Source organism: Erythrolamprus reginae, unplaced genomic scaffold, assembly GCF_031021105.1.
Source record: "Erythrolamprus reginae isolate rEryReg1 unplaced genomic scaffold, rEryReg1.hap1 scaffold_149, whole genome shotgun sequence".
Classification (NCBI taxonomy): Eukaryota; Metazoa; Chordata; class Lepidosauria; order Squamata; family Dipsadidae; genus Erythrolamprus; species Erythrolamprus reginae.
Genome location: NW_027248552.1, coordinates 99,541 through 123,136, shown reverse-complemented (window position 1 = coordinate 123,136; position 23,596 = coordinate 99,541). Strand labels below are relative to the sequence as shown.

Genomic DNA, 23,596 nt, shown 5'->3' with positions numbered 1-23,596 from the left:
CGGAGATGGTCATCCTTCAGGGCCGTCTTCCCTCCCCTTGACACTCCGGTGGTCTTGCAGAAAGAGATTTTATTTATTTTTTATTTATTTTGTCCAATACACAATACATATTGAAGACCATAGACATGAAGTATTATATATAAAGAAAAGATATAAAAGTAGAGGAGAAGATATATGAAAGGAAGAAAAGATATATGAGATATGAGATAAGGAGAGACAATTGGACAGGGGACGAAAGGCAGGCTAGTGCACTTATGCACGCCCCTTACTGACCTCTTAGGAACCTGGAGAGGTCAATCGTGGATAGTCTAAGGGAGAAATGTTGGGGGTTAGGGGTTGACACTACTGGGTCCGGTAATGAGTTCCACGCTTCAACAACTTGATTGCTAAAGTCATATTTTTTACAGTCAAGCTTGGAGCGGTTAATATTGTTTGAATTTGTTGCGTGCTCTTATGTTGTTGCGGTTGAAGCTGAAGTAATCATTGACAGGCAGGACGTTGCAGCATATGATTTTGTGGGCAATACTTAGATCGTGTTTTAAGCATCGTAGTTCTAAGCTTTCTAGACCTAGGATTGATAGTCTGTTTTCGTAGGGTCTTCTGTTTCGAGTGGAGGAGTGAAGGGCTCTTCTGGTGAAGTACCTTTGGACATTTTCTAGGGTGTTGATGTCCGAGATGTGGTATGGGTTCCAGACAGATGAGCTGTATTCAAGAATTGGTCTGGCAAAAGTTTTGTAGGCTCTGGTGAGTAGTGTGAGATTGCCGGAGCAGAAGCTGCGTAGGATCAGGTTAACAACTCTGGAAGCCTTTTTGGTGGTATTGTTGCAGTGGGCTTTAGCACTTAGGTCATTTGATATTAGTAGTCCAAGGTCTTTTACTGAGTGAGAATTGGCTGTGAGATTTTGTTTATTCAGTTTATATATGAGGTTTGGATTCTTTTTGCCGATGTGGAGGGCAGAGCATTTGTTGGTTGATATTTGAAGTTGCCAGGTGTTAGACCAATCTGAGACAAAGTCGAGGTCTTTTTGGAGAGTATATGTGTTGTGCGTGGTGTTGAATAGTTTTACATTGTCGGCGAAAAGCACACAGTTGCTTGTGATATGATCGCAGAGGTCATTGATGTAGAGAATTAAAAGAGTAGGACCTAGTACGCTGCCCTGGGGAACACCACTTTTGACAGGGAGGGGGGTGGAAATGGCGGTTCCAATTTTGACAACTTGTTGACTATTTGTCATGAATGCAGTAATCCAGCTAAGGAGGAATCCTGAGATGCCATAGGATTTGAGTTTTAGGAGTAGTTTGTCGTGGACCACTGAGTCGAAGGCTTTGCAAAAGTCAATATAAATTGCATCAATGGATTTTCCTTGATCTCGGTGGGCAGTCCATATGTTTTTGCAGTGAAGTAGTTGTAGGTTGCAGGACAATTTCTTTCTGAATCCAAATTGTTTGTTAGAGAGTAGGTTATTAGATGCCAGACCTCGGGGGGGGGGGCAGGGGATGCAGAAAAGGAGGGGGCCACAGCCCTTTCTGCCCAGGGTCCTCACTTGACCAACTGCCTCGGAAACCCAGGTCCTGCCTAAGTTGGGAAGGCTGCCTGGGGGGTGGCTTGTAGTCGGGGTCCCTCTGTGCTCCAACTTCTTTCAGGGAGGGGGTCCTTGGACGTAGAGCAGACAGGGTACGGCCCCTCCTTAGAGGGGCTGACAATGCTGGGTGACTAACTGGGATCTGACAGTTCTTGACAGCCATCATCCTGTCTCTGACCGTCCTCCAAATCCCAGGACGGCATTGACCAGCCTTCCTTGACCCGGAGTAGACAGGTCTAAATGAACGGACACTCCAGGCCGGTGACTCTGCCCACCTGCCTCGGGAGATAGAGGCTGGGGAGGGCCCGAAAAGGCACACAGTGCTGAGGGGCAGGGGGGGAGGGCTGGACTTGCCTGCTCCGGAGGGGGAGGGGGAGTCACCTCTCGCCAGGTCTCAGCTGGTTCAGAAAGATCCCAGGATGACCATTGTTGAAACCTGCCGGGAGCCGGGATTGGTGTGCCCCCCCTCCTTCTCCCGCCAGAGGTCACCCACAGTGCAAGCAGGGGGGGCTGTTGCCCGTACGGGAAGGGGGGGAGAACACAGTGGAGTAGCGAAAACGGAGCTCCACCCCAGAGCCCCCAATTTGCACTGAAAGACGTTGGAAGAAAATGCATAAGCCACGGCCACAGAGGGGTCGTAAAAAATGGGAATTGAGCAGCATGCACATTAAATAAGTCAGCCAGTCAGTCATTGACAGGCAGGACATTGTGGCAGATGGTTTTATGAGTTACATCTGCACTAGATCGAAGGTGACGTAGTTCTAAATTGTCTAAGGCCAAAGTTTCAAATCTGGTGGAATAAAGTCTTCTTCTGGTGATGGGATATTTCTGGTTTGATTGTATTAATGTCCGATATGCAGCGTGGGTTCCAGGCAGGTGAGCTGTCTTCAAGAATTGGTCTAGTGAATGTTTTGTATGCTCTGGTTAGCAGTGTAATATTGCCAGAGAAGGTTAGATCGACAACTCTTAGTGCCTTTTTGGCAACGTTGTTCCAGGGCACGCAGGGCACTGGATTCGAGTGCTCCAAGGTCCTTGACAAAGTGAGGATCGACTGCGAGGTCGTGTCCACTAAGCTTGTATTTTGTGTTCTGGTTCTTTTTGCCCATGTGCAGGACAGAGCACTTGTCGGTTGAGATTTGAAATTGCCAGTTGTCTGGCCATTCGGATACATGGTCAAGGTCGTTTTGAAGGGTAGCCGCATTGTCGGTGGTGTTAGGTGGTTTAATATTGTCAGCAGAGAGAACATAGTTGTTATGCTATGATCACAAAGGTCACTTATGTAAAGAATGAAGCCTGTCGGTCCTAGAAAGCTGCCTTGAAGGACACCACTGCTGACAGCTGCAGGATTCGATGGGGCACTCCCGATCTTAACCCCTTGTTGTCTGTTTGACGGGGACACAGCTGTCCAGCCACCAAGGGGTCGGGGGCTGCCATAGGATTTTAGTTCCAGAAGTAGTACCACCAAAGTTGACCCTCCCCGTTCTCTTCCCTGGTTTTCAGGGCTGCTGACACAAAGTGTGTGTGTGTGGGGGGCATCTCTGGCGTTGTCCATCTGAAACCGATCCGAGGGGGGTCACATGGGCCTCGGAGGGAGCAGGAGGGGCAGGAGTGAGGGCTTCCTGGGAACCCCCAAACCGCCCTGGCAAGAACAGACGCAGCAGGGACCTTCGGGAAAGGGTGGGGTGTCCCTGGCGCAGGGGAGGAAGAAGTCCGGCTGCAGGGCCAAGTCGTCCGTGGTGGTGGGGGAGTCTCAGGGGCTCTTCTGCCATTGAAGGCGGCCGGGGGGGGGGGGGCTGCAGGCGGAATCACTAGCAATGGCAATAACTACTTGCAGCTGCCAGAGGGGGCGCTATCTCGGGTGCCTCCATTCCTGGAGAGGCCGGAGGGGCCCCTGCTGACCCCATGTGGCCGACCCCCCGACCCCCTTCTCTTGGCAGTCATCTACATCTGTGGCCCCCTGGAGATGCTGCACCAAGTGATGGGCCGGGCGCAGTCGGAGGGGCTGACGGAGGGCGACCACGTCTTCTTCTACCTGGACGTCTTTGGGGAGAGCCTGCAGGGGGAGGGGCCCCAGGGGGCTGCCCGGCCCTGGCGGAGCAAGGAGGGCCAGCCGGACTCGGGCACCTTGCGGGAGGCCTTCCAGGTCAGTCCAGGGGGGCCCTCTTGGGGGGGAAGGGCTGGGGAGGGCAGAGGGGAGCCCCACTGGGGGGAATGGAGGTGGGGAGTGTCTGGGGGGGCTGCATTGGGTGAAGCCAGACACCCCCCTGCTCTGCGCCTGGTGCCTCTCTCCCTTGAGGCGGCGCAGTGGTTAGAGTGCAGCACCGCAGGCTCCATCAGCTGACCACCAGCTGCAGTTTGGCGGTTCAAATCTCGCCACCGGCTCCAGGTTGGGACTCAGCCTCCCCTCCTTCCCAGGCGGGTCAGAGGGGGACCCAGGCGGTTGGGGCTTTGAAGGGGCTGAGCTCCCTGCCAGCAGCTTAGAGGAAATGGCCAGCGGCCTGTGGGTCCCAAGGGCTGCAGGGCTGCTGCTCAGAGGGGAAGCGCTGTGAGGAGGGGGCCAGAAGAGAGGATGTGCCCCTGCTGGTGGGGAGGCAGATGGGAGCCGTTGGGCAGCTGGGGTGAGATTTCCAGACAGCTACATGCAGGAAGCGTGTGTGTGTGTGTGTGAGAGAGAGAGAGAGAGAGAGTGCAGAGAGGGGGAGGGCTGCAGGGGCACATGGGCTCTTGTGTCCCTCAGCCACTGGCTTCTCTTGCAGACCGTGCTGGTGATCACCTATCATGAGCCCCAAACTCCGGAGTACCGAGAATTCCAGGACCAGGTGATCCTACGGGCCCGGCAGGAGTATCAGGTGGAGCTCAGTGATTCCCTGGTGAGCCCCCTCCCCCCAGGCCCCCTCCCCTCCCTGGTGAGCCCCCCCTCCCTGGACAAGCCCCCCACCCCCGACAGACAGAAGCTCCCTGCAGCCCCCACACAGGGAGCCAGGCGAGGGGGGCACAGGCGGCCCAGAGCGCCTCCATAGAGCCAAAGCCTCCACGATGCTGCCCAGCCTTCTCGGGAGGGGGGGGCTCTGCCTGCCTCCAATGCTTGGGGAGAGGCGCCCTCTGTCTCTGGGGCACAGCTGCACTCCCTCCCCCCTCCTGCCTTCTTCCGAGGATCGTCTGGGGGTCTCTGTCCTTCTCAGGTCCCCCCACAGGTGGGAGGGCCTCAGCCAGGTCCAGGGGGAGGCAGGCGGGGGGCATGTTAGAGCTTCTCAGGTGGTCTGGTCAGCCCCCCGTAAAAGCCCAGAAGACGAACGGGTGGCACCTCCCCCTCCCCAGGGTCTCCTCGGTGGGAGTCTCCAGGGGGGGATCCCGAGAGTTTCCCCTCCCTCCCTGAGGGGGGGAGCCCTGCATGTGGGGCCAGGAGGGTCTTTCTGGGGGGGGAAAGAGGGGGTCATCTAGTCCAACCCCCTCCACCAGTGATGGCAAACCTATGGCACAGGTGCCGCCCAGGAGAGGGGCCAGAGCGTAAGGTCGTCTTCGGGACCCCCCCCAGCCAGCCAAGGCCAACTCTTGAGGGGGCTGGGGAGGGGAGGGGGCTCCAGGTTGACCCAGGCAGGCAGAAGCCCCAGGGGCTGCGCAGAGGAGGTGGGGGGGGGGGGTGCAGGGACCTCTGCCCAATCAAGGGCCTCCTGGTGGCCCAGGAATTACTAGCTGCCCCCAGCCACGCTGAGGAAAGAGGCCCACGGCTCCCCTGGTGCAAGGCAGGGTTCTGTGTGCGGGTTCTGCTCTGAGGGCCAGTCCTTGCTGAGCGTGAGATGAGCCCCGCCAGGTCCGTCCAGCTTGGCCTGGAGGAGCCCCAGCTCTGCCCGGGGCGTGAGTGGACCCTCCAAAGCAGAGGGGGCTGGGAGAGCAGGTGGCCCCCCCTCCTGGGAAGTTGGGGGCAGACCCTCTTGAGCCCGGGGCAGGAAGGGCCCAGTGGGGCTCTCAGCACTTGCGTGGGGTGTGTGGTTTTACTTACTTGCCCCTCCTGCAGGAGGTGAGTGGGGGTCACCAACCTTTTCCTTCCCATCAAGGGCCCCTCTCTCCAGGCGGTGGAAGCCGCTCTAGGTGCAGGCAGGAAGCAGCGGCCCCTCCCACGTACATCCTGCCCCCTCCCCATGGGGCTGCGCCTATTTTTAGGCTCCCCTCCCCACTTTCTGTGCCGTTTCCCAGGAATCCACATTCGGGGGGGAGGGGCTGCATTCACACCTCTCCCTCCCGCAAGCCCGTTTCCTGATTGGCTCTTCACCTGCTGGCCAATCCGCTGCCTGAACAGCAGGGCCTGCTCATTCATGCCCCTCCCAGCAGAGGGGAGTGTGCTGGGCCAATGGAGCCCACCGAGGGGGGGAGAGATCCCCCATTCTGCCGCTGGTGGTGCCCTGCATGTGCAGCCTGGCTTCTGCGGTGGGTGCGCACATGTGCATGTATTCCCTCATGTGTTCCCTCTCGCCAGGGGACCTGTGCGCGCGCATGAGATTTCAGTGGGTTGTCTGCTTTCCTCCATGTGCAGAAGGAAAACATGGCCAAAATCTCACCCATGCGCAGCTCCCCTCACAATAGTGTGCCCCCTGCACATGCGCAGAAGCGCAACCTCACGGGGATGCGCACACGTGCACACGCGCACAGGGCAGCCCAAGGGGAACTGTGTGTGCAGGGCTCAATTCCCGCCACCAGCTCGGCCTCCTCGTCCCTTCCGGCCCCTTCCGCAGGGAGAGCCTGGACGCAGATTGACAGAATGGAAGAGGACTGGGAGGGACCTCGGGAGTCACCTCGTCCTGCCCCCTCTGCCCGAGCGGGAGACCCAAGCCAGATGTCTCCCTCTGCCAGCTCCAGTGGGATTCTGCACGCTGGCCGGTTGCGTTTCCGTCTTCCAGAGGGTGGAGGGTGGTCGTTTCAGCCTCCCCAGGCCTGAGGGAAGCCTCCGGAGGGAGAAGAACAGACCCAACGGCCCAACCGGAAGGAAGTGAGGAAAAGAGACTTCTGTTTGGGCCACTTCTCAGCCTCCCCAGGCTTCAGGAGGCCCAAACAGACGTTCCTTTCCTAACTTCCGGTTGGGCTGCAGGGTCTGTTTTCTGCCACCCACACCCTGCGGAGGCTTCCTTGAGGAAAAGGCGAAGGACACCTCCCCCTTCTCCTCTCCAGAAGGCTGAATATCAGCTGGAACCCGTTTCTCTCCACCCACACACGCTCAGGAGGCTTCGGTGAGCCCTCTGCAGATGGGGGGTGGGCGGAGGGGGGGTGGCACTGGGAGGGAAGTTTCTCCTTCAATTCCAAGTGGCTTCTCTCCTTGTTCAGCTTCCGCCCATTGCTGCTTCTTCTGCCCTCGGGTGCTTCAGCCTGACCCCCTCTTCTTTGGGGCCACCCCTGAGATACTGGAGCACTGCTCTCATGTCTCCTTCTTTCCCTTAAACTAGCCATAAACCCAGGTCCTGCAACCGTCCTCCCTAGGTTTGAGCCCCAGTCCCCTGGACCCCCTTTGTCGCTCTTTCTGGAGACTCCGCACCCTTTTTGTAGTGAGCCACCCTGGGTGCAGGATTCCAGGTGTGCCTTGTAGAGCGGTGTTGATACCTCACCTGGGACACGAAAGGAGCCTCCCCCGATTGCCTACCTGCATCCAGGTGTCCCGCGGGTGAAGATAACATCCCCTTGACTGACACCTGCCTCGTGGGCTGAATGAATAAAAAGCCCCTCCCTTGATCTTGGCTGTGTCCCTCTGATAATGCAGTTGAGGACGGCATTCGCACCCAGTGCCCACTGAGTCGAGCTGGGCCCCATGTGCTCTGGGGCAACAGCGGAGACGCTTCACCCTCTGCCGGCCACCGGGGACCCTTCCTGGCCTCCTTTGGGGCAGCAGAGGGGTCCCGCTCCCCTCTCCCAGAATAGACCCGTTCCGTGTTTTTCTGCCTTTAAATAAGAGTGAGGCCCCTGGATGGGAGGGGCCCCTCAGCCACCGCCCCACCCTGAGTGCAGGGAGGCAACGGAGGTGGCCCCCCCGTGTCCGATCAGCAGAGAGGGGCCCCTCCCTGTTCCGGAGCTTGCACCCCTTGGCTTGCTGTGGATGGGAACCCAGGGGTGTGTGGGGCATGCGAAGTGACCACACAACTGACCCCAGGTTAAATTAACAGGACCATGCCTTGTTCGTTTGTTCATTCCTTTTAATGAATTAATACAATATAAAACCCCTTAAACAATGTCACTGCGGTCCGACCATCAGACGCCCCAATCAAGTCACATCTCGGCCGGAAATTGAGGTGCCCGTTCTCGTGGCCCCCAGGCCAGCCGGCAGAGCCAGGTTTTGAAGGGCTTTTGGGAAGCCAGCAGAGTGGGGGCACTACGGATCTCGTGAGGTAGCTGGTCCCAAAGAGCCGGGGCCGCCACAGAGAAGGCCCTGCCCCCACGGGCCTCCAACCAGCACTGCTTAGCCGATTGGAACCTAAGGCGGCCGACCGTGTGGGCTCCGATCAGTCACTGGGAGGTGTGCGGCAGGAGACGGTCCCGCAGAGAGTCTGGTCCCAGGCCATCTTCCTGCTGACCCCCTAGACAAACCAGGGTGGGGCCTTGGACTGCTTGGCTTTCCTGGGCAAAGGGCCTGCTCGGAGGAGGTGCCAATGTCTCCCTCTTTGGCTCCCCCCCCTCCACAACAGAAAAACCTGGTGGCCGGCTGCTTCCACGACGGGCTTCTCCTCTACGCCTTGGCCCTGAACGAGACCCTCCGGGAGGGCGACACCAAGCTGAACAACAGCCGCATCCTGGAAAAGATGAGGGGGCGCAGGTTCCAGGGTACGGGGGCTGCGAGGGGGACCCAGAAGGGATCTTACAAGGTGGACAGTGGGGGGAGGGGAGGTCCAGGCTGGCCTGGGTGAGGTGGCCTGGGCAGTGACCGGTCGTCAGCTCCATCTACACGGGTGGCAGCGTTGTTGGACCCAAATAGGTGACCGGTTTTGCCCATCCAGGAGTCACTGGGACCGTCAGTATGGACCAGAACAATGACCGCGACACGGACTTCGACCTGTGGGCCATGACGGAGGGGGAGAGTGGCGAGTACCAGGTGGGCCGGAGCCCGTCGGCAGCACCCCTGCCCGGTGGCCCTGCTTTCTCCTGGAGGGGAGCAGTCAGGGGAGGGCCAACCCTCTCTCAGTCTCCATTTGTGGGGGAGGGGAGAACAGCTGCCTCTGGCCAGGTGAGCCAACGGCCACCGTCTGCCCACAGGTGGTTGGACACTACGTGGGATCGGAGAAGCAGCTAAGGTGGTTGGGCCCCATCCACTGGGTCAAGGGGCAGCCCCCTCTCGACAACCCCCCCTGCTTTGATGGGGACGACCCGTCCTGCGACAAAAGTGGGTGCCCAAAGGAAGCTGGGGGGGGGCAGGGGGGAGCTTTGGAGGATCCCAGACTGCCTCCTTTGGATGGGCTGCCTACTGTGGGCCGCTGGTTCTGTGCCCCCCCAGCCCCCCTGAAAGACCCACCGGGGAGAGCTGGGCAGGCTGAGCCCCCTCCCTCACTTGCAGTCTCCTTTCAGGCGCGCTCAGCACCCTGGCGATCCTGGCGCTGGGGGCCGGACTCACCTTCGTCATGTTTGGGGTCTCCAGCTTCCTGATCTTCAGGTGCCTGAGCAAACTCTCGGGGGGGGGGGCTGGAATACAGCAGGCCAGAAAGGGGGGGGAGGGTGGCCCTGGCCAGGCAGACAGTGTGCAGCCCAGGAGGGGGGGGGGCATTGCTGCAGGCCGACCTCAGCCAAGTTTAACCCCCCCAGCCTTTGGGGGGGGGCTGGGGTGCACAGGAGGGCCTCCTCTGCAACCCGTTGAGCGTCCACCCAGTGGGATCGCCCAGAGGAAGGACTGGCCTTTCCCTTTGTGTCCTGGGTTAAGGTTAGGGTCAGGGTGAGGCACTTGGGCCGGGTCAGGTGCTTCTGGCCCTGTGCTGCAGACTCAGCCCTGGGTGCATTTGGGGGAGGGGAGGCTAGGCCTTGGGGGGACTGTGTGGGGGGGGCACCAGGGAGCTCAGGAGCCGCTCTGGCCCTTGGCAGGAAGCTGATGCTGGAGAAAGAGCTGGCCAGCATGCTGTGGAGGATACGCTGGGAGGACCTGCAGTTTGGGGGCTCGGAGCGCTACCACAAGGGGGCAGGCAGCCGACTCACCCTCTCGCTGGTAGGTACCATGGGGCACCCACATTAGGTCCCTCCCAGGCCCAGCCCTACCCAACTGCCTGTTCTCCAGCCCCTCAGCCTTCACGGGCTCCTCCCCCCTCCATTGGCCGTAACTCTCGGCCTGGTCTTCTCTCCAGCGCGGCTCCAGCTACGGCTCCCTCATGACGGCCCACGGCAAGTACCAGATCTTTGCCAACACAGGACTCTTCAAGGTGAGCTCCACCGCCTGCCCCCTCCGGTCCCGGCTGCGTTGGGGGCCAGGTCCGCTCACTACCCCCCCCCCCCGCTCCTCTCTCGCCCTGCAGGGGAACGTAGTGGCCATTAAACACGTCAACAAGAAGCGGATGGAGCTGACGAGGCAGGTGCTGTTCGAGCTCAAACACGTACGTACTGGGGGGGGGCTGACTACTTGGGCCTTGTGAGGGGGTGGGATGAAGCCCCGCTCCATGCCTGCCGCCCCACAGATGCGGGATATCCAGTTCAACCACCTGACCCGGTTCATTGGGGCCTGCATTGACCCGCCCAACATCTGCATCGTGACCGAGTACTGTCCACGTGGCAGTCTGCAGGTGAGACGGCTGTCCAGGGTGGGGGAGGGGGAGGCAGGTGGGCTGCGGCAAAATCTGATCCCTCCGTCCCCCCCTGGCCCCCCCCAGGATATCCTGGAGAACGAGAGCATCAACTTGGACTGGATATTCCGCTATGCCCTCATCAATGACATCGTCAAGGTGAGGAGGGGGCTCCTGGCAATTGAGGGAGGGGATAGTGGGGGCGATGCTCTGCTCTTCCCCCAGTGGAGGCCCTGCAAACGTCTTCCTGCTCTTCTCTGGCTCTGCATCTGGAGACCCCAATCTCCACCCCCCCTCCGCTCCAGATGGGTCTCAGCCTTTGGGGACCCCCTTCTGCCCCCTGGCAGCTGCTTGTGCCCTCTCCCCCCTCCCCCCACAGGGCATGGCCTTCCTGCACAACAGCATCATCGGCTACCACGGCAGCCTCAAGTCCTCCAACTGCGTGGTGGACAGCCGCTTCGTGCTGAAGATCACGGATTACGGCCTGGCCAGCTTCCGCCAGAGCCATGAGAGTGAGGGCAACCACGCGCTCTACGCCAGTGAGTGCCCGGCCAGCCCTCCCGCCTGCCCCTGGGGGGGACCAGGCCCTGCACACACCCACCCTGACCCCAGACTCTCCGGCTGTGCTGCAGAGAAGCTGTGGACGGCCCCTGAGCTGCTCCAGAAGGGGACGCTGCTCCCGCCGCCCCCGGCCATGCAGAAGGCAGACGTCTACAGCTTTGGCATCATCCTGCAGGAGATTGCCCTGCGCAGCGGCGCCTTCCATGTGGAGGGCACGGAGCTCAGTCCCAAGGGTGAGGAGGGGACGGGGGTCCAAGCGGAAGCCCACCGCTCGAGAGCCTTTCCTGGCCAACGCCGGCCCTGCCCTGCCCGCCTCCAGCTTGTGCTGACCGGGAAGTGGGATGCTGCTTGACACTTCCGGCCTCAGCCCGCAGGGCCAGGAAGGGTCAGCAGCGAAGGCAGCCGGGCCCTCCCTCTCGCCACACCCTGCGCTGACCTCTTGCAGCCCGGAGGGAGCCAGCTGTCAGAGCAGAGCTGCGGAAAGGGTGGGGAAGTCGCGTCTCTGGAGACCCTCCATGGGGAGGGGAGGTGGGCAACTGTTGAGCTGCACTCATGCCTTCTGCCCCCCCCTCTGAGAACAGGCGAGGGCTTCTCGGCTGAGCAGGGGCATCCCCACCCCCATCCAGCCTGTCCACCTGCTCCACCTGGGCTCTGCCTGCCACGGCCACACCTGGGGTGGGGGGGGGAAGATGGCAGTGCCCGGACTCAAGACGGGGGCTTCCACTCCAGGGGACGATGAAGGGGCAAAGGTGCTGCTGGCTGTGCCACGGGCTGGATTCTGCTACTTGCGACCACACAGGTTTGACCCTGTGACCTCTGTCTTTCCAGTTCCCCCTCTGGTCCTCCTCCTCCTCCTCTTCCACCACCACCACCCAGGATTGCCATGTCCACTGCTCTGTCCTCATTGTCCCTGCAGCCGGTCACTCCTTCCCCCCACAAGTCCGCCGCGCCTCCATCCCATCGCCCCCACATTCACTCCTGTGCATCCCGCCCCACTCCTCCCCCCCAGAGATTGTGCAGAAAGTGTGCAACGACCAGCCGCCCTATTTCCGGCCCACCATCGACACCCGTCTGCACAGCGAGGAGCTGGCTGTCCTGATGGAGCGCTGCTGGGCTCAGCAGCCGGCCGAGCGCCCAGATTTCGCCCAGATTAAGGCCTTCGTCCGGCGCTTCAACAAGTAAGGTGTCCTCTCTTTGTGTGTGTGTGTGTGTGTGTGTGCTGCTGCAGCTTCCCCCCCCCCAAGTGGGGAAGTGCAGAAGTCCTGGAGGGACCCGCTTAGGAGGGCAGGCAGTGCACCTGGTTGAGATGCAGGCGGGCCTCAAGGGGGGCTCCAGTTGGCCCTGGAGAGAATCTCCCTCTTATCCTGCGGAAGAGGGGCTGAGGGTCCCCAAGACTTCCTGCTGGATCTCTGAGATGGAGACCAAGCAGCCAGGGATGGGTGTGGGGGGGGTGCCCATGGGGAGCTCCCTGTGGCAGGCAATGAGTCTGCCTGTGGGGAAAGGAGGCCCAGCTTGGTTTTCTCAGGCACTTCTGTGGCCCAACTGACCAGTAGCCCTATCGCCAAAAAGGCGGGCGCTCTTCCCACCCACAGATGTCAGACTGGAGGGGGAACTTTACCAGATTTGCTGGTCCACAGTTTGGCAGAATCCCTTGCTACTGCCGGGAATACGGCTGCTCTAGACCGGATTGTCCCTTTGCGATCTCTCTGTGGCCGTAGACCCTGCAGAGTTCCTGGGTTCACGGGGGAACTCTGGGGGATGAAAGGCCAAGAGAAGCGATGGAGGAGAAGCAAATCTGAGTCCGATCCAACACTTGTAAGAGCTCATATTAAGACTTACAAAGTAGCGCTCAGGGCGACAAGATGCGCGTATCATGTCGCCTTGATTGCATCTGTGGAATCTCGCCCACCCGCTCTACTTAGGGTGACTCTCTCCCTCCTTAATCAGGGAGGAATTGACGAGCCCTTACAGGGCAGCGCTGATGATTTTAACAAGTTTTTCACAGACAAAATCGGTCACATCCAGACGAACCTGGACTCCAATTGGACTGCAGTGTCGGCTGACGACGAATTTAGTCAGTGACGGGCCCGTTTTATTTCTGTTGCATGGGAAGAGTTTGACCTGGTAACGCCTGATGAAGTGGGCAAGGCCAGGGAGCTGTGAGTTCCACCATCTGTTTGTTGGACATGTGTCCCTCCTGGCTGATTTGGGCCACAGGGAGGTGACACGGAGCTGGGTCCAGCAGATTGTCAATCCTTGAGAGAGGAGTCCATTCCGGCTTCCTACAAGGAGACACTTGTGCATCCCTTCCTCAAGAAGCCTTCCCTGGACCCAGCTGTATTTAATAACTGTTGTCCGGCCTTGAGAAGGTCGTGTTGCTCCAGCTCCAACGGTCCTTGGAGGAAGCTGATTATCTGGGCCCTCAACAGTCAGGATTCAGGCATGACTACAGCATGGGAACTGCTTTGGTCACACTGACGGAGGCCCAGGCACTGGCAGGCCCAGGATAGGGGTTTATTCTCTATCCTGGTGCTTCTTGACCTCTCAGTGGCTTTTGACACTGTCATCCATGGTATCCTTCTGCGCCAACTGGAGGGGCTAGGAGTGGGAGGCACCATTTTACAGTGGTTCACCTCCTACCTCTCCAGTTGATCACAGTCGGTGTTGACAGAGGGTCAGAGGTCGACTCCTAGGTCCCTCCCTTGTGTGGTTCCTCAAGGGTTGGTCCTCTCCCCCCTGCTATTCAATATCTACATGAAACTACTGGGTGAGATCATCCGAGGGTGTGGGGTGAGTTACCATCAGTATGCTGATGATACTCAACTATACATCTCCACCCCGTGTCCACTCATTGAAGCAGTGGAAGTGATGTGCTGGTGTCTGGAGGCTGTTAGGGTCTGAATGGGTGTTAACAGGCTCAGATGCAACCCCAACAAGACGGAGTGGCTGTGGATTCTGCATCCCATGGACACTTCCATCTATCTCTCCATCACCCAGGGTTGTGGGACCCCCACAGAGAGGGTCCACCACTTTGGCATCCTCCTTGACCCACAGCTGACTTTAGAACATCATTTTTTGGCTGTGGCGAGGGGGGCGTTTGTCCAGGTTCACCTGGTGCACCAGTTGTGGCCCAATTTAGACAGGGAGTCTTTACTCACGGTCACTCAGGCCCTCATCACCTGGAGATTCAACTACTGCAATGCTCTCTACATGAGGCTACCTTTGAAGAGCATTCGGAAACTACAAGTCGTGCAAAATGCAGCATGCCCATGTTTCTCCAGCATCCCATGGATTGCATTGGCTGCCAATTGGTTTCTGGACACAATTCAGTGTTGTTAATGACCTATAAAGCCCTACATGGCATCGGACCAGATTACGTACAGGATCGCCTTCTGCCGCATGAGTCCCAGTGATCGGTCAGGTCCCACAGTCGGCCTTCTCCTGGTCCCGTCAACTAGACAATGCCATTTGGCAGGAGAAGAACCTTCTCAGTGGGGGGGGCGGCCCTCTGGGGTCAGCTCCCCCCAGAGATTCGTACTGCCCCCCTCCCTCCTTGCCTTTCGCAAGAGTCTAAAGACTCACTTATGCCTGGGGCGATTAGACTCCAGCCCCCTGGCAGATGAATGTCACGTATGGTTGCGCTCTGAGTGGGCGCATCTGGTTTTTAAAATAAAATTGGGGACTATAGATTGTATATTTAGTTTTAAATTAATTGAATTTAGGCTACGATATTGTACTGTTTTCTTTTTTATATGTTGTAAGCTGCCCCGAGTTCTTGGAGAGGGGCAGCATATAAATACAAATAAATAAATAATATATAAATAAGCGAGGCCTCCCCAGCAGGGCAGGTGCTCCCGTCGTCTGGGGGGGGGGGTCTCCAGCCTGCAACAGTGCTGCCTCTCATCCAAAGGCTTCGGAATGAGGGGTCCAGGGATGGGGGGTGTAATAGCGCGGCACCTGCCAGACCCAGTCCTGGTGTCCAGCCGGTGCAGAAATTGGGGATGAGTCCACGGCTTGCCAGACCACCTGTAGAAGGCCTGATGTTGGTGGGAACCTGGGGGAGGGGGTGATGTTCAGGAGGGAGCAGATGCAGCCACAAAGCCTTCTTTCGAGGGGTTCAAGGCCATCCTAGGCCCACCCACCTGGGCGGAAGCGGAAGGGGAACTGGCCATTGCTGGCACAATCAGAGTGGGGAACATGACAGGTTTGTGGGTGGGAGACAAGGGATGTGAAGCTCAGACTCGGGTTCCCCTGTGGAGGTGCCAGGATGGCTCTGGAATTAAATTGGAATTTTGAGCAATGCCTTGGCTTGGACTCTGACTCCTACCGCCCTTCCCTTCCCCTCGCCCTGCCTGCACCACTGGGGGTCCTGCCCTCTTCCTCTGCCTCAGGGAGGGAAGTACCAGCATCCTGGACAACCTGTTGTCGCGCATGGAGCAGTACGCCAACAACCTGGAGAAGCTGGTGGAAGAGCGCACACAGGCCTACCTGGAGGAGAAGCGCAAGGCGGAGAACCTGCTCTACCAGATCCTGCCCCAGTGAGTCCAGCGTCTCCCTCCCTCCCTCCGGGGCTGAGACCATCTCTCTCCCCCCCCCCCCCCGTGTGGAAGGTTGGCAGCTCCTGTCCTTTCCACCCCACAGTTCGGTGGCTGAGCAGCTGAAGCGGGGCGAGACGGTGCAGGCCGAAGCCTTCGACTGCGTCACCATCTACTTCAGTGACATTGTAGGGTTCACCTCCCTGTCAGCAGAGAGCACCCCCATGCAGGTAGGCTGCAGCCCAGGCGGGCGGGCGGGGAGTCCCTGGCCTGTCTGAAGTGGATGCGGCTGACCCGGGTCCTCCTCGGTTTGGGCTTGGAAACGTCTCCCCCCACCCCACACCACTCCTGCACACCCACCGGCTGGAGCAGGCCCAAGGACAGGTCCCCCTTCCTGGAATGTGAGGAGCTCCCTGGTTCCTAAACTTTAAGTGTTGGGGTGTGGTTTTTTCTCCTCACGCAGTGTAGACGTGCAGCCCAATAAACGCGGCCGGTCACTTACGTAGCTACGAATTGCTGGGAAAAGGTGGAGTGGCCATCACAGGGATGGTGGAGCTGTGGAATGCATGTCAGAGGCCATACACCTTTGGTGACATGCCCGTCCTCGGACCCTCTGGAAGTTGACCTGGGAGTAGAGTCCACAGCAGGGAGGGGGGAGGTCTGGAGAGGCCTCACTGTGAATTGTGTGTGTGTGTGTGGTGTGTTACACACCACAGAATCAAGGTAGGCCTTTCCTGACATGTTGACCTGCAGGGCCCTAAGGGTTCCCCGTCACTGGTCTGTGGTTAGGACAGTCGCCCATCACGCTCAGGGGTTGGGCTCTTACCAGGCTCCGTGGGGCTTGGAATGGTTGTCAGCCGGGCTGCTACTTTCAAGGGGTCCTTCCGTCGCTCAGTGTCACAAATTACACAAACACAGCAATTGGGGTTCGGTGCTGCCTTGGGGAGTTGTGTGAACGCAACTCTTGGGAAGCAGAGGAAAGGCCAAGATTGCCACTAATCCTGCCACTCCCAATGTCCACCTGTCCCTTCTGCGGGCCCTGCAGGTGGGGGTCCCAGCCTGGCCCCTTCCCATTCAGTCTTGTTAATTGGCGTCTTCTTGCTTTCGCTAAAAACGCCAATCCGTCTGCCCGCCCGCTCGGGGCATCTGCAGGAATTGCCCTGCCTGAGGGTCAGAGCCTCGCCCGGCTTTGGCCCTGGGTGGCCACCTGCTCTTGCCCATTTAGCCCCCCCTCACCTCTCTCTCTCCCCCCTGCCCTCAGGTGGTGACGCTCTTCAACGACCTCTACACTTGCTTTGATGCCATCATTGACAACTTTGACGTCTACAAGGTGAGCCTGGGTGGGCCGGACGGAGGAAGGGGCTCACAGCAGGGTCTCCTCCCCATCTCACCTGGGCCCTGGCCGCAGGTGGAGACCATTGGGGATGCCTACATGGTGGTGTCCGGCCTGCCTGTCCGGAACGGGAAGCTCCACGCCCACGAGATCGTCCGCATGGCCCTGGCGCTCCTGGAGGCAGTGAAGACCTTCCACATCCGCCACCGGCCCAGCGAGCAACTGCGCCTGCGCATCGGGGTCCACTCTGGTGAGGCGCCTTGCAGCCCCCCCCCAGCCGAGCATGCACAGAGTCACCCCTGCTCCAGCTGCCCTCCTCTTGCCCCTCTGCCTCCCTGCAGGGCCGGTGTGCGCAGGCGTGGTGGGCCTCAAGATGCCGCGCTATTGCCTCTTTGGGGACACGGTCAACACGGCTTCACGCATGGAGTCCAATGGCGAGGGTGAGAGCCCCCTTTTCCCCACCCTGTGCACCCTCCTCACTAGCCTCTTCCGGGGGGGCTGCTCCCCCTCCCCCCACAGCTGTTTCCTTGTGACCCACCTTTCCCCTCCAGTGGATGCAACCCAGCCCCGCTGCACCCCATTTCCAGAGAGCCCCCCAAACAGGAACCGTTAAAGCTTCCCTAGTGTAGACTCATCCACTTTATTGGGGTGTTCTGGGGGGCCCATTCACTCTCCTGCACCCCTCCTCCCCCCCAGCCTTGAAGATCCACATCTCTGCCACCACCAAGGAGATCCTGGACGAGTTTGGCTGCTTCCTGCTGGAGCTCCGGGGGGACGTGGAGATGAAGGTGGGCGAGGGGGGGCTGCTGAGGGGGGGCTGCCTTGCAGGAAGGGAGCCGGGGCCCCTCACGCACGCGCCTGCTTTCCGGCAGGGCAAAGGGAAGATGAGGACCTACTGGCTGCTGGGCGAAGAGAAGGCGGCCGTTATCTGAGGGCCCCCCAGGGAGAGCAGCTGCCCCCACAGACGGACAGATGGATGGACGGAGGGACGTGCGTGCGGAGGATTTGCTCTGCCTCGGAGCGGGGGGGGGCACGAGGCGGCCAGCCTGCAGGCCAGGAGGGTTCTTTCACGCCTCGGGAGGCGACGGCTGTGCCTGGAGCAGGTGGGGGGGTGGAGACTCTTGTTGTGATGCCTTCTGCCCACTGGGGCTCCTGCCCCCCCCCCATTCGATGCTCCCCCCGCACTGGCCCAGGCGGTGGGGGCGGCAAGGGGGCCTTCAGAGCGTGGGGCCTCCTCCTGGGCCGTCGAGCAAAGGCTGGTCCAGGCGGTCCGAGACAGGGGTGGTGAACCTCGTGCACTTCCTGAAAAGGGCGTCGCACGTTCGGATGCTGGAGGTGCCCTGCGGGGGGGGGGGGAAGAGGCTGAGAAGGAGCCGGGGGGGAGGGGGGGAGCTGCCCTCCTGGCATGAGCCACCCACCCTTGTGGCCGCCTTGGTGCCCTCCGTGCCAGAGCAGCAGGGGCCCAGGCCGCCTGCCCGCCCCCTCCCCCTGCCGTGTCCTTCCTGGCCTCCCAAGGACGGCCACGGCAGGAGCGGGCAGAAAGGCAGCCTGGCAACTGCAGGAGGGTCGAGGCGGCACTCACCGGCACCTGCTGGACGTGTTCCAGCCAGAAGGTCTGGGGCTGCTCCAGCCGGTAGTCGTGGGGCTGCAGGAGGAGAGAGGGGGAGCCCTGAGGAACCGCCGGGGGCAACAGTTCAGGAGGGGAGGGGGCCTGGCTGCTGCTCCAGCCAGCAGGGCCCTTACCTGTGTAGGGGGCAGGGGCCCAGCAGGGCCCCCCCCCCTGCTTGTAGTCCCGGTGAGTGATGGAGAGGGACTCCATGGGCTCAGGTGGAGGGTAGGGGCCGCCCCCAAGGAGGCTCCGGCTGCAAAGCAACAGGGAGAAAGGCAGCTGAGCCAGGAGCCCAACGGGGCAGGGACACCCCCCCCCCGAGGGACCCAAAGGGGGCTCCCCTTGGCCAAGCCCCTGCGTGGGCCCTCAACCCAGGAAATGCCTCTTTTGGTCACCAGCACTCGGGGGGGGGGGGGCGACTAGAGGAAGTGCAGCCCCCTGGGAGCCTCGTCCTGCCCGTTTTCCAGGCAGAGCGGGAGAGAGCGAGAGGGCCACGGCCATCTCTCAGGCTGTCCGAGTATTTCTATGAATAAAAGAGAGTGACCCCCGACCGCCTGCACGTTTCCCTCCTTCGTTCCCCCGAACCAGACGGGTTTTGGCTCTGCTGGACGGAGCGTCTCTGTGCCAACCTCAGAGGAGGCCACTCCTGCCAGCAGCCACTCTGCAAATATTGACCGGCCTGTTTGTCCAGGTTCCCGCTCGGCTGCTGCCTCCTTGGACGTCCAATCCCCATGGAGGATGGGGGAAGGGCGGGAGAAGGGGGAGGGAAGGGCTGGCAGAGCCTTCGCTGCTTCAGGCCGGTCAGCACAGAAGGGCCAGGAAAGTCTGGGGGGCAGCAGCACCAGCACTGAAGTGACCTTCTGCCGGGCCCAGGATCACCCCCGCCCCCCGTGTCACAGGCCCTGCGTGTGCGAATCCGGTGTTGCCCGCAGGGAAGGCCACAGCGGGGGGGGGGGGGCGCCAGTGCTGCTTGTGTGCAAACGAGTGGGGGGGGAGGGAATTCCTTCTCCAGCTGCCAAACTGCCCGGCCGTCTGGAGATCGGATGCCGCCCTGGAAGCCCCAGTCGAGAGGAGGGGGGTTGTGGAGGAACGGCCCACGCCCCTTTCCCAGCAGTTCACGGGAGCCCTCCTGCTGCCCCTTGCCTCGGAGAGGGTTCCACTCCCCGGTGGCCCTGTGTCGCCAAGCCAACGTCCGGTGCCCGGCCTCCCTCCCTATCCCGGCTCTCCGCCCCTCTTTCAGCCCCCAGGGCCAGGCAAGAGGGCCTCCCAGTGGTCCTTGGCCAAGAGAGGAGGCAGCCGCCGCCTTCCACGGTTGGTGCTGGTGCTCCCTGGCAGGCGGCCCTCGGAAGGCCTCAGCTCCCCCTGGCCAGCCCCACCGTCTGGCTCCAGCCCTCCCAACAGACCCTTCATGCGGGCTCCCCCCTTCCCCTTGGGGAGGGTCTCCTAGGCAGGCTCCGGGAGGCCAGGCAGGGTCACCCCAGAACAGGCAGCCGAGGGTGAAGGAGGATGGGGGGGGCTTCCCTTGAAAGCCCCCTGGAGAAGCAACCGATGGAAACGGACCAAGGAGAAGAGCAACCTGGGACTAAGGAGGATTTTCCTGATGGAGCATTGACCAGTGGGACGGCCTCCCTTCGGAGGTTCTTCACTGGGGGCTTCTGAGAAGAGACTGGACATCCACCTGGGTCTAAAATGGTTGGACAAGAGGACCTCCAAGGCCTGAACTCTCACCCAGCCACGTGGCTCAGAAGGGGCGTGGCTTGACTTGCAGTGGGGCAAAGAGTGGCTGCAGACCAGTTGGAGGAAAGGGGATGCCCTTTGACCTTTGACCTTGGCAGGCCGACAGTGATGCCTGGCTGCCAAGGAGGAGGGGCGGGGGGGGGGAGGTCGTGCTCTTCACCTGTGTTTCTGGTACAGGAGGTGCTCCATCATGGCCTCGCGCTTCCCTGGGGACGAAAAGAGGAGGGGGAGGCAGGTGAGATTGGGGGCCATCCGTGGAGAGGCCGAGGAAAACCTCGCCCAGGCATGGAGGCCAGAAGGTGGGGGGGAGGAAGACAGGGGAAAGCCACCCACCCCCACCAGTAGAGGCAAGCCCCCTATGGATGCCAGCCCCCCTCCAACCCTCCATGTCATTCAAGGCAGGACCAGGGGTCCGACTGCGGGCTGGAGCAGGCTCTGCTGCCTGGTATGGAGGAAGGATTAGGGGGCTCCCCAGATGATGTGGGTGTCAAGAGGCTCCTCCTGTCTCTTAAAAGGACACCAGGCAGCCCCCACCCCACAGCCACAGGGTCCAGGAGGGTCTGCTGCCAGGGGCCTTACTGCACCTGCCAGCCCCAGCCCTCCCTCGCCCCCCCCCCCCCCGGCTGCAGGGCAGCTGATCTACCTGCCAGCTGATTCTTAGCCCCACCGCCCCCCCGATTTCCAAGTGAGCAGCAGTGGACATTTGCCCTCAGGGAACGGGCCTGGCAGGGTCCGTTTTGGGCCACCGGGGCCTTCCTGGGAGCTGCCCGGAGGAGTCCGACGGGGGGGGGGGGCAAATCCAGGAAGGAGAGCAGCAGGCCACGGACCCGATGTCTCCCTCTACACAGCTGGTCCCCAAATGATCCCCCAAGGGAGACATGAGGCTTGACCGGGACTGGCAACCTCCCCCCCGGCTTTCCCCCTTCGGCCCCACCTGTCAGGACGGGCAGCCCCACGGACACGCCACTGTTTTGAGTGGGATCAGCAGGGGTCAGTCAACTGCTGTTGTAACTCTGGGCAGTCCTTAAGCAAACAGTGGTAAGCTTGAGCACCGCCTGTGATTTGAGAGACAAACCCTAGGTGCTTTGGGGGGGGGCAAGTGGGGGGAGATAGAAGCCAAACTCTTGTGGGTTGTTTTGGGGTGTGTTTGGAAGGAGGCGGCTGTGCCAAAGGGTCTTTCTCCAAAGGCAGCTGGGTTCTTTGAGCTGTTTCCTCTTGGCAGTTGTATCGGTCTCTCCCAAGTAGCCCCACTGACCCTCAGCAAGAGGGCTAAGAACCAGGGGACTTGCAAGGGATAGAAATCCTCCACTGGAGAAGAAGCTTCTTGGACGAGAGGTGAAACATCTTCAAGGGAAAACCATGAAGGTCCACTTGCCTTTCGAAAAAGCACCTGAGGGGGCTGTTTTGGGGGGAGTCCCAGGGGAGGGCAGGGTCGCCTGAATCCCCACCAGAGGCCACGCAAGGAAGGTCCTGCCTGGTGAGCCAGGGGTGAAATGCTACCGGTTTCCAGCAGTTTGGGAGAACTGGAAGCAGACCATGTGGAAGGTCTTAAGTATAAAACGTATCAGGAAAGACTTCATGGACTCAATCTGTATAGTCGGGAGGCCAGAAGGAAGAGGGGGTCCAGGAGGGAAGTGTTTTTAATAGGAAAGTGAACACAAGAACAAGGGGACACAATCTGAGTTTAGTTGGAGGAAAGATCAAAAGCAACGGGAGAAAATATTATTTTACTGAAAGAGTAGTAGATCCCTGGAACAAACTTCCAGCAGACGTGGTTGGTCAATCCACAGTCACTGAATCTAAACATGCCTGGGATAAACATAGATCCATCCTAACATAAAACACAGGAAATAGTATAAGGGCTGACTAGATGGACCATGAGGTCTTTTTCTGCCGTCACTCTTCTATGTTTCTATGTTTCTATGTGTCCTGCGTCACCAAACCGGTAGTGACCGCTGGCTGGCCATGTCTCCAAACTGACCCCCACCTTGGTGGCTGCTCGTCCTGCCCTGCCCTGCCCAGTCTCTGCCCTGCAGCTGAAACGCCGCAGCCCTGATCCGCTCGCCAGGGAAGCCTGCGAAGTCACGGCCTACCAAGCTGCCCCTGCTCCCCCATCCCAGCCTGCCCCCCTACTCCATCACCCCCACCACCCTGGGCTGCAGCCCCGACAGTCCCCAGGGCCAGCTCGCGAAGGCAGGCCAGCGGGAGGCCGCCTGGGGGGCAGGCAGGCAGGTGTCCCAGGGCTGCTGCACATCCGCACCACCTGCCGTCTCCAGGGGTGTGTGTGTGTGTTAGAGGGGGAGAGAGAGAGAGAGAGAAAGAAAGAAAGAAAGGAAAAAAGAAAGAAAGTTTATAACCACAACCCAGCTCACAATTTTGGTTGGTAAGCAAAAGGGTTGTTGAGTTCCATCACATTTTAAAACTTGGCCACGCCCACCTGGTCCCATGACCACCAAGCCACTCCCACAGAACCGGTAGGGAACATTTTTAAATTTCACCCCTGAGCTGAACTGACCAACTGGGGGCCTGGGCTTCATAATTGGGGCTGCCTGGCTTTCTGGCCAGTGGGAACCAAGGGACCTCCCGCCCGTGTGAGGAGGCGCCTGGGGAGAAGCCCCTCCCTCTCTTCCGGGGCGGAGGCTGTTCTCCTCCCCCCCCGTCCTGTCCGGCTGCTGCCCACCTCGCAGGGGGAGCGCCGTCTGGACGGGCGGCGGGAAGGAGTCCTTGGTGGTGGTGGCGGTGGGCATGGCGGCCCGGCAGTCGAGGGTGAGGAGGGCGGGGTGCCCGTGGCGGTGGAAGAAGCCCTCCGTGCCGTACTCGGCTCGCGGCACCCGGTCCAGCGCGTTAGTGGCTCTCTGGCGGAAGCAGACGGGACAGCAGGGGAGGCTCCGGCCCCGCGTCGCTCCCCCCGGCCCCGCGGGACAGGAGGGGAGGGGCCGCCCGGGGGGCTGCGGAGGGGGGGACCGAGCCTCACCTCTTCCAGCCAGTTGTGCAGCAGGCACTGGCCGCGGGCGGGCGGCTCCCTCGCCGGCTCCAGGAGGCGGGGCGGCGGCGGCTGCAGGTCGGCGGCCGGCAGCTCCCCCAGGTAGGGCCCGGGCACGCCATGGCAGGGCGGCAGCTCCACCGGGTACGTGTCTGCGGTCTCCAGCTGGGCCTCGGGCTCCGGCGGCCTCTCCGCAGCACTCGGTGCCGTCTTCGCCGGGCTCCCGCGGGGCTCCTCCGTGTTGGTCGGAGCGGCGGCCTCTCCGCAGTTCGGCAGCGAGGCTCTGGCCGGGCAAGAGACGGAGTCGGGGCGGGCCGGGCGCTGGGAACCGGGAAGGAGGCGAACCCCCCCACCCTGCCCAGGGCCCCGAGGGCCCCCTGCCCCACACGGAGACGCCCCGCTGCCCACGCCAGGAGGAGGCGCGGCCCTGAAGGGTTGGGCGGGGATGCGGCGGAATCGCGCTCGGCTCACCTGTCCGGCTCCATCGCGGCCCGGCGCTTGGCTCGTCTCCACGGAAACG

The 23,596-nt window shown here is 60.7% G+C and overlaps 2 protein-coding genes across 7 annotated transcripts in view; one reads left to right on the top strand and one right to left on the bottom strand.

Moving 5' to 3' along the window:
• Nucleotides 1-18,904, top strand: part of LOC139155950 (atrial natriuretic peptide receptor 2-like) — a 26,314-nt gene extending 7,410 nt beyond the window's left edge. For 2 of the 3 annotated variants that reach the window (XM_070731329.1, XM_070731330.1), the window contains exons 2-22: nucleotides 3,521-3,726; nucleotides 4,340-4,453; nucleotides 8,249-8,384; nucleotides 8,558-8,652; nucleotides 8,814-8,940; nucleotides 9,123-9,207; nucleotides 9,630-9,750; nucleotides 9,887-9,961; nucleotides 10,055-10,132; nucleotides 10,214-10,318; nucleotides 10,406-10,477; nucleotides 10,698-10,857; nucleotides 10,951-11,112; nucleotides 11,889-12,057; nucleotides 15,271-15,417; nucleotides 15,521-15,644; nucleotides 16,676-16,744; nucleotides 16,823-16,997; nucleotides 17,089-17,187; nucleotides 17,444-17,535; nucleotides 17,620-18,904. In XM_070731329.1, the coding sequence (XP_070587430.1) occupies nucleotides 3,521-3,726; nucleotides 4,340-4,453; nucleotides 8,249-8,384; nucleotides 8,558-8,652; nucleotides 8,814-8,940; nucleotides 9,123-9,207; nucleotides 9,630-9,750; nucleotides 9,887-9,961; nucleotides 10,055-10,132; nucleotides 10,214-10,318; nucleotides 10,406-10,477; nucleotides 10,698-10,857; nucleotides 10,951-11,112; nucleotides 11,889-12,057; nucleotides 15,271-15,417; nucleotides 15,521-15,644; nucleotides 16,676-16,744; nucleotides 16,823-16,997; nucleotides 17,089-17,187; nucleotides 17,444-17,535; nucleotides 17,620-17,679 (2,471 nt within the window). In that variant the 3' untranslated portion in view covers nucleotides 17,680-18,904. Of the gene's footprint in view, nucleotides 1-3,520; nucleotides 3,727-4,339; nucleotides 4,454-8,248; nucleotides 8,385-8,557; nucleotides 8,653-8,813; nucleotides 8,941-9,122; nucleotides 9,208-9,629; nucleotides 9,751-9,886; nucleotides 9,962-10,054; nucleotides 10,133-10,213; nucleotides 10,319-10,405; nucleotides 10,478-10,697; nucleotides 10,858-10,950; nucleotides 11,113-11,888; nucleotides 12,058-15,270; nucleotides 15,418-15,520; nucleotides 15,645-16,675; nucleotides 16,745-16,822; nucleotides 16,998-17,088; nucleotides 17,188-17,443 lie in introns of all 3 variants that reach the window. The other variant, XM_070731327.1, reaches the window with a different exon arrangement.
• LOC139155951 (sperm-associated antigen 8-like) lies at nucleotides 17,369-23,596 on the bottom strand. Of its 4 annotated transcripts, XM_070731331.1 has the most exons (8): nucleotides 23,548-23,596; nucleotides 23,068-23,359; nucleotides 22,774-22,948; nucleotides 20,254-20,299; nucleotides 19,933-20,040; nucleotides 18,491-18,609; nucleotides 18,330-18,392; nucleotides 17,369-18,087 (listed from the first exon to the last, which is right to left on the bottom strand). In XM_070731331.1, exons 1-8 carry the CDS (start codon nucleotides 23,559-23,561, stop codon nucleotides 17,672-17,674), a joined length of 1,233 nt encoding a protein of 410 aa, XP_070587432.1. In that variant the 5' UTR covers nucleotides 23,562-23,596; the 3' UTR covers nucleotides 17,369-17,671. The 4 variants fall into 4 exon arrangements, with proteins under 4 accessions (XP_070587432.1, XP_070587434.1, XP_070587433.1 ...); XM_070731333.1 differs by having other exon boundaries at nucleotides 18,330-18,609; XM_070731332.1 differs by lacking the exon at nucleotides 19,933-20,040.

Excerpts from the sequence above, each read along its gene's own strand:
- LOC139155951 (XM_070731331.1), bottom strand. Across the intron at positions 18,610-19,932 it reads AAAATCCTCCTTAGTCCCAG|CCGGAGCCTCCTTGGGGGCG; the intron begins GTTGCTCTTCTC and ends GTTGCTTTGCAG. Across the intron at positions 18,393-18,490 it reads GGCCCCTGCCCCCTACACAG|CCCCACGACTACCGGCTGGA; the intron begins GTAAGGGCCCTG and ends CTCCTCCTGCAG.